At 37.1% G+C, this 12,749-nt stretch overlaps 1 protein-coding gene across 1 annotated transcript; it reads right to left on the bottom strand.

Annotated features, from left to right (window-relative positions):
- Nucleotides 1-20: 20 nt before the first annotated feature.
- Nucleotides 21-12,537, bottom strand: PDE6C (phosphodiesterase 6C, cGMP-specific, cone, alpha prime; the record flags this gene model as incomplete). Its single annotated transcript, XM_010136797.1, has 8 exons — nucleotides 11,863-12,537; nucleotides 2,343-2,495; nucleotides 2,139-2,228; nucleotides 1,780-1,920; nucleotides 1,140-1,214; nucleotides 987-1,051; nucleotides 811-877; nucleotides 21-68 (listed from the first exon to the last, which is right to left on the bottom strand). Coding segments are annotated over exons 1-8 (1,119 nt in total), but the record flags the coding sequence as incomplete, so codon positions are not given.
- Between the last annotated feature and the right edge of the window lie 212 nt (nucleotides 12,538-12,749).

The following is a 12,749-nucleotide window of genomic DNA, read 5'->3' as shown; positions in this document are numbered from 1 at the left end:
ATAGTTACTACAGGTATTACCTGAAATGTGAAATATTCATCTGCTGGTGCATTCATCATGTTACAAATCTGCAGCATAAAGAAAAGGAGACACTTTTTAATGGAATATAATGTGCACCACAACTTGCCCTGATATTTTGAAGAGGTATATTTATTTTCTTAGCTAACAACAGTGAGTACCCTAGCTAGCTGCAGAAATGAGATGTGGTTATTTAAGAGATGTCATTCTGTAATGCTTGTAGCAAAGTCCCTTGTGTATGATGTCTCACAGTGCAGAGCATAGTGGTTAAAAAAATCACTTCCAGTTTAAAATGGCACGGGGGCTTGTAGAAAGAAATAACTGAGTACTAAGGGCTCTGTCCTTACTGGTATTAAAAATGCCATAGGATTATTAACAACTGTCACTCATCACACCTTTGAATGAAGTATATTGTCTAAGAGAAGAAATAGGGGAAAAAGAAAATGTTAAAACTGTGTATATGATGATTTTCTTACTTTGACTTCTTGTTGTGAGGCTTAGCACACCTGGGAAGTGGCATCAGACATGCACATTATTCCTCCAATGTCAGCACAATTAGAAGGAAATTTTCCTGATGTTTTGGCCATTTGTGCTGAGGGCTTGTCTCCATCCAGACTACTGATTCACATGATTTCATAGGGAACAAATGACGTGGGAAGCAGCATGGTATTTGGTTTTTGGTTTTTTTGGTAGAGGTTTTTGGTCATGGGGAGAAGGGTATGTGTGGTTTTGTTCAATCAGAAGAACTGCATGAACTAAAACTTCTAGGTTTTACTTTTTATGTGAACTTACAAATCCATTTTCAGCAACATATGTTGGCAATCCACTGACAAGACACCAGTGATCTGCTGGAGGTGTCCTTTAGAGAGAGAATGAAACTGAGTTATTTCTACAATATAGATGTTATTATTCTCTCCCAGCAATATATCTAATGACCACACTTTCACAGGATGCCAATGAGTACTCACGGTATGACTTTGATTTCTTCTTTTCCATGTAAAATATAGTCAATGATCTTATAAAAGTTGACTTCCTAAATAAAAAGAGAAAAACATGTAGGTGATCTGTACAACTTCAGTGTCAAAATTAAGATTCATACAAAGAAAAATTAATATTCTCACTCGTCCGTCAGGTGTCTTGGGACCTTTGTAAGGCTCTGCCTCCCCTAGCCGGATTGGCCACTCATCATAGAACTCCTGAGAAAGCAACATAAAAGGTTTAGCAAAAAAGGAAAAAAAATCAGTTCAGTTCATAGATAACTTGACATCTGTGGAGAGCCATTTTATTTTTTCCTCTCCATAGCTGTACTATGGTGACATTTCAGATGATATTATGAAAACATCATTAAATATATTCCAGACAAGAAATCTTTGCCAGTAAATTTCAGGCTGATCTGAATTTCATCTCTGGATGGTTGTACAGCTTAATTGTTATTTTAGAAGGAAAGTATTTATAAAGCAATCATCAGACCTGCCCTTCTCTCTGCTACCCTTTCATGAAATTATTAATGTGAAAAATTATTTCAGAATTGGCCTTTATGTTTATTGTACTTGTATCATTTGCCATGCTTATATTTTGCATGTCATTTTTGTAACATTGTTAGATTTTTTATTAATTATGGGACAGGATTAGAAAGCATAGTAACTTTGGCCTCGGAGAGACATGCGCTAGAAATGCAGAACAGATGCATTAGAAGGATGGATTTTATAACTTAGAGTTAGGAGTAGCACATTTCTATCAAGTAGGTAAAATGATTGTTACCTTCTCTTTAGTCATGTCCAGCAGACCAACAGAGTATCTTTCACAATTCAAATACATTCGAATAGTATACAGTGCTTTGTGAAACTGCCGTTCTATATCTGTTAGCTCTTCAAAGACTTTGTTGGCAGACCACAAAAGCATCTGTTTACAACAAAAGAGAGAGGGTTAATGTTCACAACAGTAAGAAAACATAAACATATGAATCCTAGGCATTCCAGAATAAAATGATAAGCTGCATAACTGTTTTTTTTTTAAAAAAGACATTCTTACTTCAATAAGCTTGCAAGAATGTAAAATAGTGGGAATAATAATGGTTTCACACAAAAACAAAGCATTAATACTAACAAATTCTTCTATACCTGACTTCTTCGGGATTCAATATTGTAGAGATATGATGTATGATGATTTTTTAGGACCAAAGATATAAAATTCAGGTATTTTTTAAAGACCTAAAAATGACAAAGAGCAAAAATAAGACAAAAGTATCAAATCAAGAAGTAGATTCACTCAAGCTACGTGTTGAACTAACAACTGCACTGTTATGTGACATTTGAGTTTATTACCTCTTCATCCTCTTTTGAGAACTCAGGGGCATTTTGTTTGTTGAGTGCCATCACAACAGCAAGCACCTCTTTACCCTGCAAAATTGGGATTGCCAACATACTTGTTGTTGTATAACCAGTTCTTTTGTCCAGAAAGTCAGAAAAATGGTTGTTCTGAAATAAAAGGGGAAAAGAATAAACCACGAAAGAAATGCATCACAATTAGGTATCTTGCCAAGAGCAAATGATCATTTCATTTGATAATTTATGTTTGCAATACTGTGAACACAGTTCCACAATGCAATAGATTTATACTGACAAAAAACCTTTATTTAACTCAATCTTGCAGAGTTATATGTACAATCTTAACTTGGGCATTGGTTATGAATATACCTTCTGAAATCAAGTTCAGTGCAGGTTTTTGTTAGAATGATGAGGACTTTGAGGAATTAAAAGCAGGAGAAAGTCTAGAATTAGGGAGAGAGTAATATGACTTTGTGTCTACCTAAGAGTCTACTACATATGGCTTGCATGTAAAAAATTACTTCATAGCTGTGTTGATATTTATTATTATTTAATTATTTCTGTAGTTAAAATTAATGGTCCTGTCCTGTCACACCATGTTTAAAACTACCGTCTGTCCTAACTGTATATAAGTGAAACTGCTTCTGGCAGAGAGGCATCCCCAGCAGGTATGCCTTTGGCTGAGACATTTCTTACTCCTTCCTGTCTGACAGACTCCCATTCCCGCTGCTCCCAGCCCAACATGCTCTTCTGCTGAAATGGAGGGTGTATTACCGGGGGAATCGGGACACAGAGCTGCTGTTGTTGGGTGTGTGATCCTGTGGGAATGAGACCATGAGACTAATGAATGAGCCACAACTAACTGCTCTGCCAATTTCATCCTTGAAACCAAATGCTGAGGAGGCTTTAGTAAAAGCTATTCCTTTTAATTCTTTTACATTAAAAGTACTGGGAAGCTAGCTCACTTTTCATGGAAAACTGTTTCATATCCTCATATCAAGGAAATTATTTGTGTTTTCTTTGAAATGCCTTCGTGTTCTCTTTAATTTAAAAAAAAGTATTTGAAATTTGTCAGGGAAATCTGTTTGTCAAGGATTGTTGTGTTTTGTGCTGTTCTTATGATAATACATCTAAATTAGCTGAGTTATGAACTGGGGGATTGAAATCTATCAATACGTGTGTATTGAGAGGTGACATAGTTCTACTAAGCAGCTAAAATAGCCAGACTTTGTCTTCAGTGAGCCTTTTCCATCCCCTTGCATCTGCCACTGCTAACAAGTCAGTGCTCAAACTTCTTCAGAGAGATAAGCACTCAAGTCCTGGTCTACAGCTGATGACAGCTTCTCCCTGAATTCCATTTAACAGGTCCACTTCCAGTTTCTCAAGGTGATGAGCGGTTGGTGCTAAATGAGAATGTCAAGAGGTAATGAGTGGCTGGGTAACCAGGGAAGGTCAGACTATAACACCATGATCAGGAATGGCAGCCAGCCAGAGGGTGGCCAAAGAAGTTCTGTCTTAAGAACATCCACCCAGAACCAAGATACCCAAACCTTACCAATTCCCTGCTGTTAGCAAATACTTGTGAACCCACTTACAAAGTGACTGTCTTGATACTGTATGTCTAACCACAAAGCTGGTAGGCATTACAGCCGTTAGTTACTGCAGTAACTAGGTGGCCAAGGTCAGCCTGGTGGGTCTCAAGGCATCTTCCTTGCTGATGGGTTGGAGAATGTTGCAGGATGTCACACAGTGGAATTGCTGCTTTCGTAAATTATACACAAAGCTACTTAAACAAACAAACAAAGAAACAAACATTTTCTAGGTTGTAAAATCAAACACAAAAAGGCAAGGAAATATCAGAACTAAAATTTTTTGTCTACTATTTGGATCTTTCCTCTTAATTTCTTTTTTCCTCTCTTGTAGCAATTGTTTCTGGTATGTGGTGAATTTGTAGCATGTACAACCCCGAGGAGGTAGATTGACTTTCACTATGTGTTCAAAATGTTTGGTTGGTTGGTTGGTTTTTTCCCTTCAGTTCTGCGTAATCTTTAGACAGCCCATCTTTTACATCTGCATTTTAGATTTCTTTCTAGGGCTGCATTTCTGTGAAAGGACTTAAATGTGTGGAAGTAACTCTGAAATGTCTTTTTTTATATTTACTGACAGAGAATTGCTTCTCTTAAGGACAGCCTGTGTCATCCCTATAAATCACATTGAGAAGAATAAAAGTAACCAATGTTTTTTCTGTAGTTTCTCTGTAGCTGTATTTGGGTCCCTGGAAAGTGTGGCCAGTTTTGAATATATGGTCCAGGTGAAGAGGGGATGTTTTCTCTACTTCTGTCAAATTTTCCCTGAGGTTTTGGGGTTTTTTTCTGTGTTTTTCAGGTAAAGGTTTAGGGGTATCTAATTTAACAGCCATCCAGGGAAAATACCAGTCAATCTGTCTCTTCCGTGTAAGAATCAATTGGACAGATCCTGAAGTCTGTTAAACAAGTATGTTATCACATGGATTATTTTATTTTCTCTGAGATATATTACATACTGACACAACCATACTGGTTCTGGGTGTGGTTTTGGGCTTCAGAAACAATTTCTGAATTTCTGACTGGTTTAGCCATTCAAAATAAAGTAAATCAGAAAGATAATTTGACCCTATTTTGTAGTCCCTCTGTCTCAGCAGAAACCTCTAGCATGATGTCAATGCCCAGGTATCTGGTTTTAGAGCCCTATATGCTTCTATGAGGAAACAAAAATTTCAGACACTCCTGGGTTTCTAAATACTTAAAAGGGACCTATACACACCAAGTGAGCTGAATCAGCTGGACAGAGCTGTGGAGTCCTAATTTGTTTAATAATTCCATACTGAAGGTACAAGCTGCTCCTATGAATATATGAATGTAGGCACTTAGGCTATTTGAGCCCGAACTTATAAATTCAGCTGTCTTTTTTAGAGCAATATTGTGAACTTTCAGCTCTCACTTAAATCATAAAATAGGCTTCTTTTTTTTTTAAAATGAGGGAAAGGTGATCAGTTGATAACTCCATAACTGTAGTACATTTGCAAACATTTTCTGCTAGCTCCATCTAAAGCTAAATCATCTAGTCATTAAGTGTACAATGATTAGTTCTGTAGATGTATCCTAAGATGGGCAACATGTCCTGGATTTGCACTAAGCGAGCACCAGCATAATATGATGAACTTTCCACCAGGAGTGGAAAATCAGGACATCTCTTTGTGTTCATCTTTCTGGTAAAGGTGATAGAAGGTAACTGAAGAGGGATATGGCAGGCCACTGTGGGTCTAGCCCTACACTTGAAATTAGTAGCTAATTCATGTTTCTTAATTCTCTAAACCATGACACCAGTTTTATCTCACTGTAACTTACAAAAACTAGTAAACATTGTTATTATAAACCACTTATATATAATTTTTTATGTCTAGATGATTTGGCCACAACTTCTCGATTCCTTTAAGTTTTGTAAGCCTAATTTCCATCTCATAGCTACCGGTAGAACTTACTAATTCATAAGTCACTGTTGTGAAAACGATGTGATTACATCTCTGTGAAAGGGAAAAATAAGACCATTCTTTCTAAAAATAATTTTTATCCTCCTCATATGGCATTTACAAATAAACTTGCTTACTGAGACTGTACCATATCTGATTTTGAATTGTGGCTACACAATTGTAGGTTCATGTCTGTAATAAGGTAAAATAAACATAACTGAGAAAATCTCACTTCCCTGGAAATAACCGGCATTTTGAGAAGAAAGTTAATTTTAAAATACTACATGAGCAAATAATACTTTCCAATCATATAGTTTATTAAAAAAAAAAGTTACTTTTTTATTTCTGTAAAGTTCTTACTGATGGATTGCCAGAAGAACCCATCTTGTGTCTCTCTTATTTCATGGTTCTACCTGCATATCTCAGTTCCTTTCTTGGTAGTAATATGTTCTTCTATGTTTCCTTTTACTAATTTCTAAAGACTTTGTTTCTTTCATGATGAATTCTCCTACAATGGCTGGTTTTAAGTATCCCAAAACTTCTTAAGCAAACTATGAAAAAGAGCTCTGCAAAAATTTCTAACCTTTCCCAGGCTTAATTTTATGCCAAACTTAAGAAAGGCTGAAGATCATCGTTCTATTGCTCATTGAACTGTCCCACAGTATCTAATAAAGGAAGTACATCTCTCGATTCATAATGTTGTCTTAGAATTTGCTACGCCGTGCTTCAGAAAGCCAAGCTAAGCTGTGAGCATTTCTGATGGGATTAATGACAAAATGCTTTCTGAGGCAAGTGAGTATGACACTACTGGAAACTCCAGGTCAAGGTCTGCAGTGTGAATTATTTGTTGAGTGTAAATTTGATCAGAAAATGCAAAAAATATTGTAAGTAATGAGATAGTGTAACCTTTGTTAAACAGGTTTCCATTGCACATGCAAAAGTATGTCATTTATACAAATGCAGGTAAGACAGAGAAATAGAGAGGCATGAATAGAAACTCAAAACAGAAGTATGTATAGATATAGATATAGATATAGATGTAGATATAGATACAGATATAGATATAGATGGAAGTTATATAACAAGGATCCCTCTTCCCTGTTCAGCTAGTCAGGGCGAAGCTTCACTGCTCTGGTAGATTTGAGGCAATAGCAACAGCAGCTCAGATTTGTTCGTATCGAGGCTGCTCACATCTCCAGTATACTTGCTTATTCCCAATTACTTTTAATTTGGCACACTATCAGCATCTCCATTACACAAGTGCTCTGAAATGTTAGGAAAACAGACTTTCCCATAAAACTGCATCCTCGACTGGGGGCCTTGTTAGCAAGCAGAATGATGTTGCTTTATTCATGTCCCACAGATGGCATTTACACCTTGGTTTTCATATCACTATCTCCATTGCTCTCATTCAAAATATTCTTCCTGTTCCTTTCTTCTTGTATCAGCTCCAAGTGACTTGCCAGTATCTGCTGTGCAGCCTACCTCTCCATTTTGAGTTTGGCGAGGTGCCAAACAGTTAAGAAGAAGTGATGAGACTTAGTCCTTCAGCTGAGATGATAGTGCCAAGAGAGCAGATGTCTTCCACATCATTCCTCTTAAAATGCACAGAGCAAGAATGGCTTTTTGGGACCCTTTGCAGTTATGACTACTTTGCTTATGTTGGGCTGGAGATTCTGGGTTGGACAGATAAGCTGACTGGTCAAAATACATCATCTTTTGGATGTGTGATGACCAGGAGTGGGTCTGGAGCACTACTGGAACAGGAACCAAATGAACCTCTTTCGTCAGGAGCTGGTGTCACGCTCTCATCATTAACACACATTTCTTTGCACCATCTTTACATGTTCTGTTTTTCTTTCTGGCAGCCCTGCAGTGTTTTCTCCTCTTCCTAATATTTTGTTCTCTCACTGATAATCTTCTGTTGGCTCGTATTTCTCAAATAAATTTTTTAACACTGTGTAGGTTGTGTTGATGTGCTATATTCCTCCATTTCTTAGTTCTGCTCAGCCTAATTTCAACTTACAAATGTTTTTGTTTCATAATTATGTAATCACGTATGAATGGGAAAAGCACCTGCTATTAGCTACAAAAACGTAAAAAATTAATCTAAAATTATTTTAACAAACTTTCTCTGGCTTTTTTTTAACATACTCTGACATGTCAATATGTTGAATATTTGTGTTTCTTCTCCCAGATCACATTATGAGGGGGCTAGCAGAACATGAGTAAAGAACTGAGACATCTTATTAGCAAGTGATTACCCTGCTACCAGCTCCACCACAAAGTGACTCCATTCTTTCCATTTGCAGGACAACCAGTTGTGTCATTGACCATCTTGCTCTCTCCTGTTCTCTCTCTTTGGTTCATATTTTTGTCATGGATGTGCCTCATTCCAACAATGTCTTCTTGCCCTAGGAGGAAGTTTAGGGCTCAGACAGCCTGGAGTCTGGGGGCCAGCACATTCCCATGAATCTGAAATTCTTGCCACTTCTGTTACACCTGGAATTAAAAGTTTCTCTCACCCTTGCATTAAAAAGTAGATCTTCCACCAAAAAAAAAGAAAAAGAAAAAAAAATCATGAAAACTGAAGCTGGATCAGTTTACAAATGGATGATACAAGTGCTTGCAACTCTAAGATGTTTTTAAGTTGTTTTGTATCACAGGTTCCAGTGGTTAAATTAAGTGCCACAATGATAATTCCTCTGGCTGATTAATCTGAGTTGGAAGCACCAGAATCAATCCACACTCTGTTGTTTCTTCACTTCACTGGGGGCTTTGGATTCCAGCACAGAACCTCTAAAAATAAGGGCTTGGTATTTCAGCATCAGAACATTTCAGCCCCTCTATGGATCTAATCAAAAGCCTTCACTTCCTTTTGAAGCATTTTTTCAACATTTATGTAATTTTATACAATCCTATAACCAGAATATCTTGAATTTCAATCCTCAGTTAAGTGTTTGACTTCAAGTATCTCTGAATTAAAAGGAATAATGCAATAATTAAAATACATGATGGATTAAAGCGAATATACATAGTCTTTATTATTGGTTCTTACAAGCTGAGAATGTGCAATTTTGGTTCACCAGAAGACATACTCCTTGTTTAACTATTTCTTAGTTTTACTTAGAAATAATGCTTTAGCAAAGGATGTAAGGTAATTGCAGTCTTCTTAATCATGTTTTCCATGTTATCAATTAACATTTAAAGAATACTAATGGACATAGCAAATTTTATGCAGTCTATTATTATACATTGGAATATTTGAGTAACATACTCTGCCAGCCCCTGCCAGTAAGGTGAGACAAATTATTAAGCTAGTGGTCCTGCCTGGCCTCTTGTTTCTCACCACTGTTAAATCCTGGATTAAACACTATAAGCTCTTGCAGTCAACAGGTCCATAATCTTGCCGGGGGAGACTGCTCTGGCTACTAAGTTAATTATGGAAGGTCTGTATCTTTTCCTCTGCTTTTCTTTTCTGAAGCATTAGTCAGGATGAGGAGCTTCCTCACGTTTATTGGTACCTTTCCAGGCTGAAGAGAGAGATAATCACTACAGGGCTGGTTACCAGGCACTAAAAGTGGAGTCTTATGTTTTTCAAATGATTTACTGATGTGATTTTTCATTATATTCATTCTTGTTACAAAGGGGTGTTGATCAAAGCATGAAAATGTCTCACTGTGGTTTTGTCAATGTTGTCATATACTTAAGACTTACAAACCACTGTGCTGTTTGGATATGGGTTCTGTCAACAGCAGAAAGTGGTTAGATGTGACATCTTTAAAGTACTATAGCCATCTGGAATTGTTCGTTGTTTATTTAGTATTCTGACAAGGCAGTAGAGGCAAAGTTCCTCTCTGGCTTAAATCTGCTTGTCATTTTTTGCTCAGGATTTGGGTAGCAGGCAATCTAGTTTGTCTGAAGTGCATACAAAGTGATCTTAAAAATATTTATCATTTCAAAAATGTGATGAAGTCTTCAGTGCCTGCCTATTTCTGCTGACATGGACTACTTATACTCCTTAAAAGTTACTGATTAAAGCTGCAGTCTGGGTTCCTTGTGGAGATAAAGATTCTGGTAACATTAGTGGGAGCTTTGCCTGTGTAAGCTATGTGGATTTGGACACTTGGGTTTTTGTACAAGTAGAATGGAAATAATCACAATTTTGCAACATTCAGGGCTGTTTTTTAAAAACAAATCTTGGTGCCAGAGAAGTCGTTGGGAGTTTTGCAATTAACTTAGAAAATGTCAATGTTCTTATGACATTTATTCACCAAATATTAATTAATGGCACCATGATTTAACTGCATTTTTAAGTGTGGGCCTAATGGCATAGGCCTCAGTAATACTTAGAGAGTAAATGGATGATGTGTGTGTAAAGATTACCTCGGAGTCATCGACTAATAGCTGGACAGATATGCAGCTGACAAGAATTAATTTATCAGTGCAAAATGATTACCTAGCAGGATTAGATGGACAGAAAGGTTCTCTTATTTAAGCATTTTCAAATTGTATTTGTCACAAATTTTTGAACAAACCCTGTTGCAAACACAGAAATATTTGGCATCCCTGCTCTGGGCACCTCTCACATTACTAAGGAGCAGTACGGTGTCTGATAGAAGGCACATCTTTCTTGATCCTCTTGATCTTTTGTCATGTAATCAGCCTTATGAGTTTAGAAGGATTATTCTCCAATCTCCCCGTGTGATGGCAAGAGGCACTACGTCAGATGCTTCTTGTCAGAACAGCAGCCATTGAAGAAAGCATCTTAGTGGTCAGAGTGGTCAGTTAAAACTCAACTGATTTGTTTCTCAAATCAGTCATTCTTCTGTTTGCTTCTCTGATTCATCCTTACATCTGAGATAGTTTACTACATATTGGAATATTCTTTTGGCATCTATATACATTTTCAGTTGTTTCTGAGCTTTAAAAATAGTCCTTTATTTCTTTATGTCTGCCAACTCTTAACATGATAAAATACATTACTTTTTATTTACCTCCTGGAAGACATAGATAATTGCAGTGTGTAAAGATTTTTATTATTTACATTGACCTTACGACACTGAGGGGGTTTCCATTTCTAAAATGGCCCAGAATTTTAGATTATCTGTATAGGAAATTCTGAGAAGCCAGACTGTCATGTTGTATAATTATCTTAGTACAATTTGACCTTTTCCACATAAGACTAAATAGAGATGAAGAAGTCACCATTTGGTAATATAAGGGTAGGTATTTTTAAAGAAATCTGTAACAATCCAAGCACATTTATGTTTCTCCATGTATTTCTGAACAGTTTGTAAAACAGTTCTCATTCATACATGTTTAACTTCTCTTATGTCACTCATCATTTTAATTAATGCTTGTAATAACTGTAAGGGTTATCAGCACCATAACTAAAGAAGGTGATTCTGTGCAAAGTTGACGGGAACTTTGAAAATGTCAGAGCAGCTCTGATTCATTAATCTTCTTCTATGGATGGTTCTGAACAAAAGGCCGGGATCTGGACATACTCAAAATTTGGAGCCATTTTAAATTCAGACAGATTTGAAGCTGAACATATATGTTGACATCATCTTCATCTGGCTTCATTCACCTACTTATAAGGAAGCATCCTCATCACAAAAGCTGCGAATTAATTGTATTCAGAGGCACATGTATGGCAGCACGGAATGATAATGGAGAACACTTCCAAATCCATACTGGAAAACACAATAGGAGTCTGCCTTGTTTGACAGAAACACAAGTACTTATTGGTCTCTATTAATCTAATATTCTCTTCCCTTATTATAGTAAATTACATTACAACTATTGTGCAAGGATACTGGAAATACCTCACTAGGCTACATGATGTGGTTCTTACCGGATTTTAAGCAAACTTCTGCTGCTTTTCTCATGCTTTTGGTTTGGATTTCTGTTTCTGGGATGTTTTTGACAATGTTCGACAAACCCTGAGTAGGAAGCTCAGTAAACAAATGCACAGAAACCCATTCCCCAAGAGGAGTCACTTACCTTCCTCACATCAGGTATATTAAAAAATTTCTTGCTGTGAGCAACCCATCCTGCTATCCCGATGTCCAGAGGAAAAACAGTCTCATTGTCTGGTTTCACCAAATTTTCCTCATAGCTGGAAGTTGGAGTGACATCGAGAAGCCTGGTGGCTACCTCTGGAATACCATTCCGGGCACGACAAATAAACATACTACACCGATCAGCTGCCAGCAGCTGTGCCAGCCTCTGCAGGGTCTTGTGCACTATCTTTTCCATAGTGCCTCCTTCATCCTGGATTTCTGTTAGCAGCTCAAAAAGTATGTTACATTCCTCCAGACGGGACATGTCCTTGAAGCTGACTCCTTCCTTCACATCTCCAGGACTCACGTTAAAGATACTTCCCAGCACTTCTGCCCTCATTTTTCGGTCAAAATACTCCTTGGCAAACTGTGGGTTGTTCTCCAAGTATTTTTCAACAGCATCTTTATTTACCTCACCCATTTTGCTGGATTGTTCTTAGGATTTCTTTTAGAACTGCATCACCATCAGAGCAGAAGTGGTAGCAAGACGTCCTAACTTGATACTAGTAAGAAAATGGTACTTGATACATATTGTATAGCTCACAGGCATAGTACATTCACCTTCTTCTGTGGCTTCCAAGCCTTCTGAAACTCCTGAGATATGACAGAAGGCACTGGCTTAGCATCTTCTTAGTGTGAGATCTTGGAGACTGCTAATTAAAGAGATGTCAGGACACTAAACCCCTGAGCATTCTTAGCTCATAAATCCTAAGGGAATCATTCTAGCATTTTAAACTAACCAATTAATTCTTAGACCTTGTAAAATTGTCTGGTGAGTAGATATGTATACCTGTATGTTACTTCCCTCATTCACAGTGTATATATTGT

This window comes from Buceros rhinoceros, unplaced genomic scaffold (genome assembly GCF_000710305.1).
Source record: "Buceros rhinoceros silvestris isolate BGI_N320 unplaced genomic scaffold, ASM71030v1 scaffold16765, whole genome shotgun sequence".
NCBI classification, from domain to species: Eukaryota; Metazoa; Chordata; class Aves; order Bucerotiformes; family Bucerotidae; genus Buceros; species Buceros rhinoceros.
Note: the sequence above shows the minus strand (reverse complement) of the source record. Positions and strands in the feature narration are given on the sequence as shown.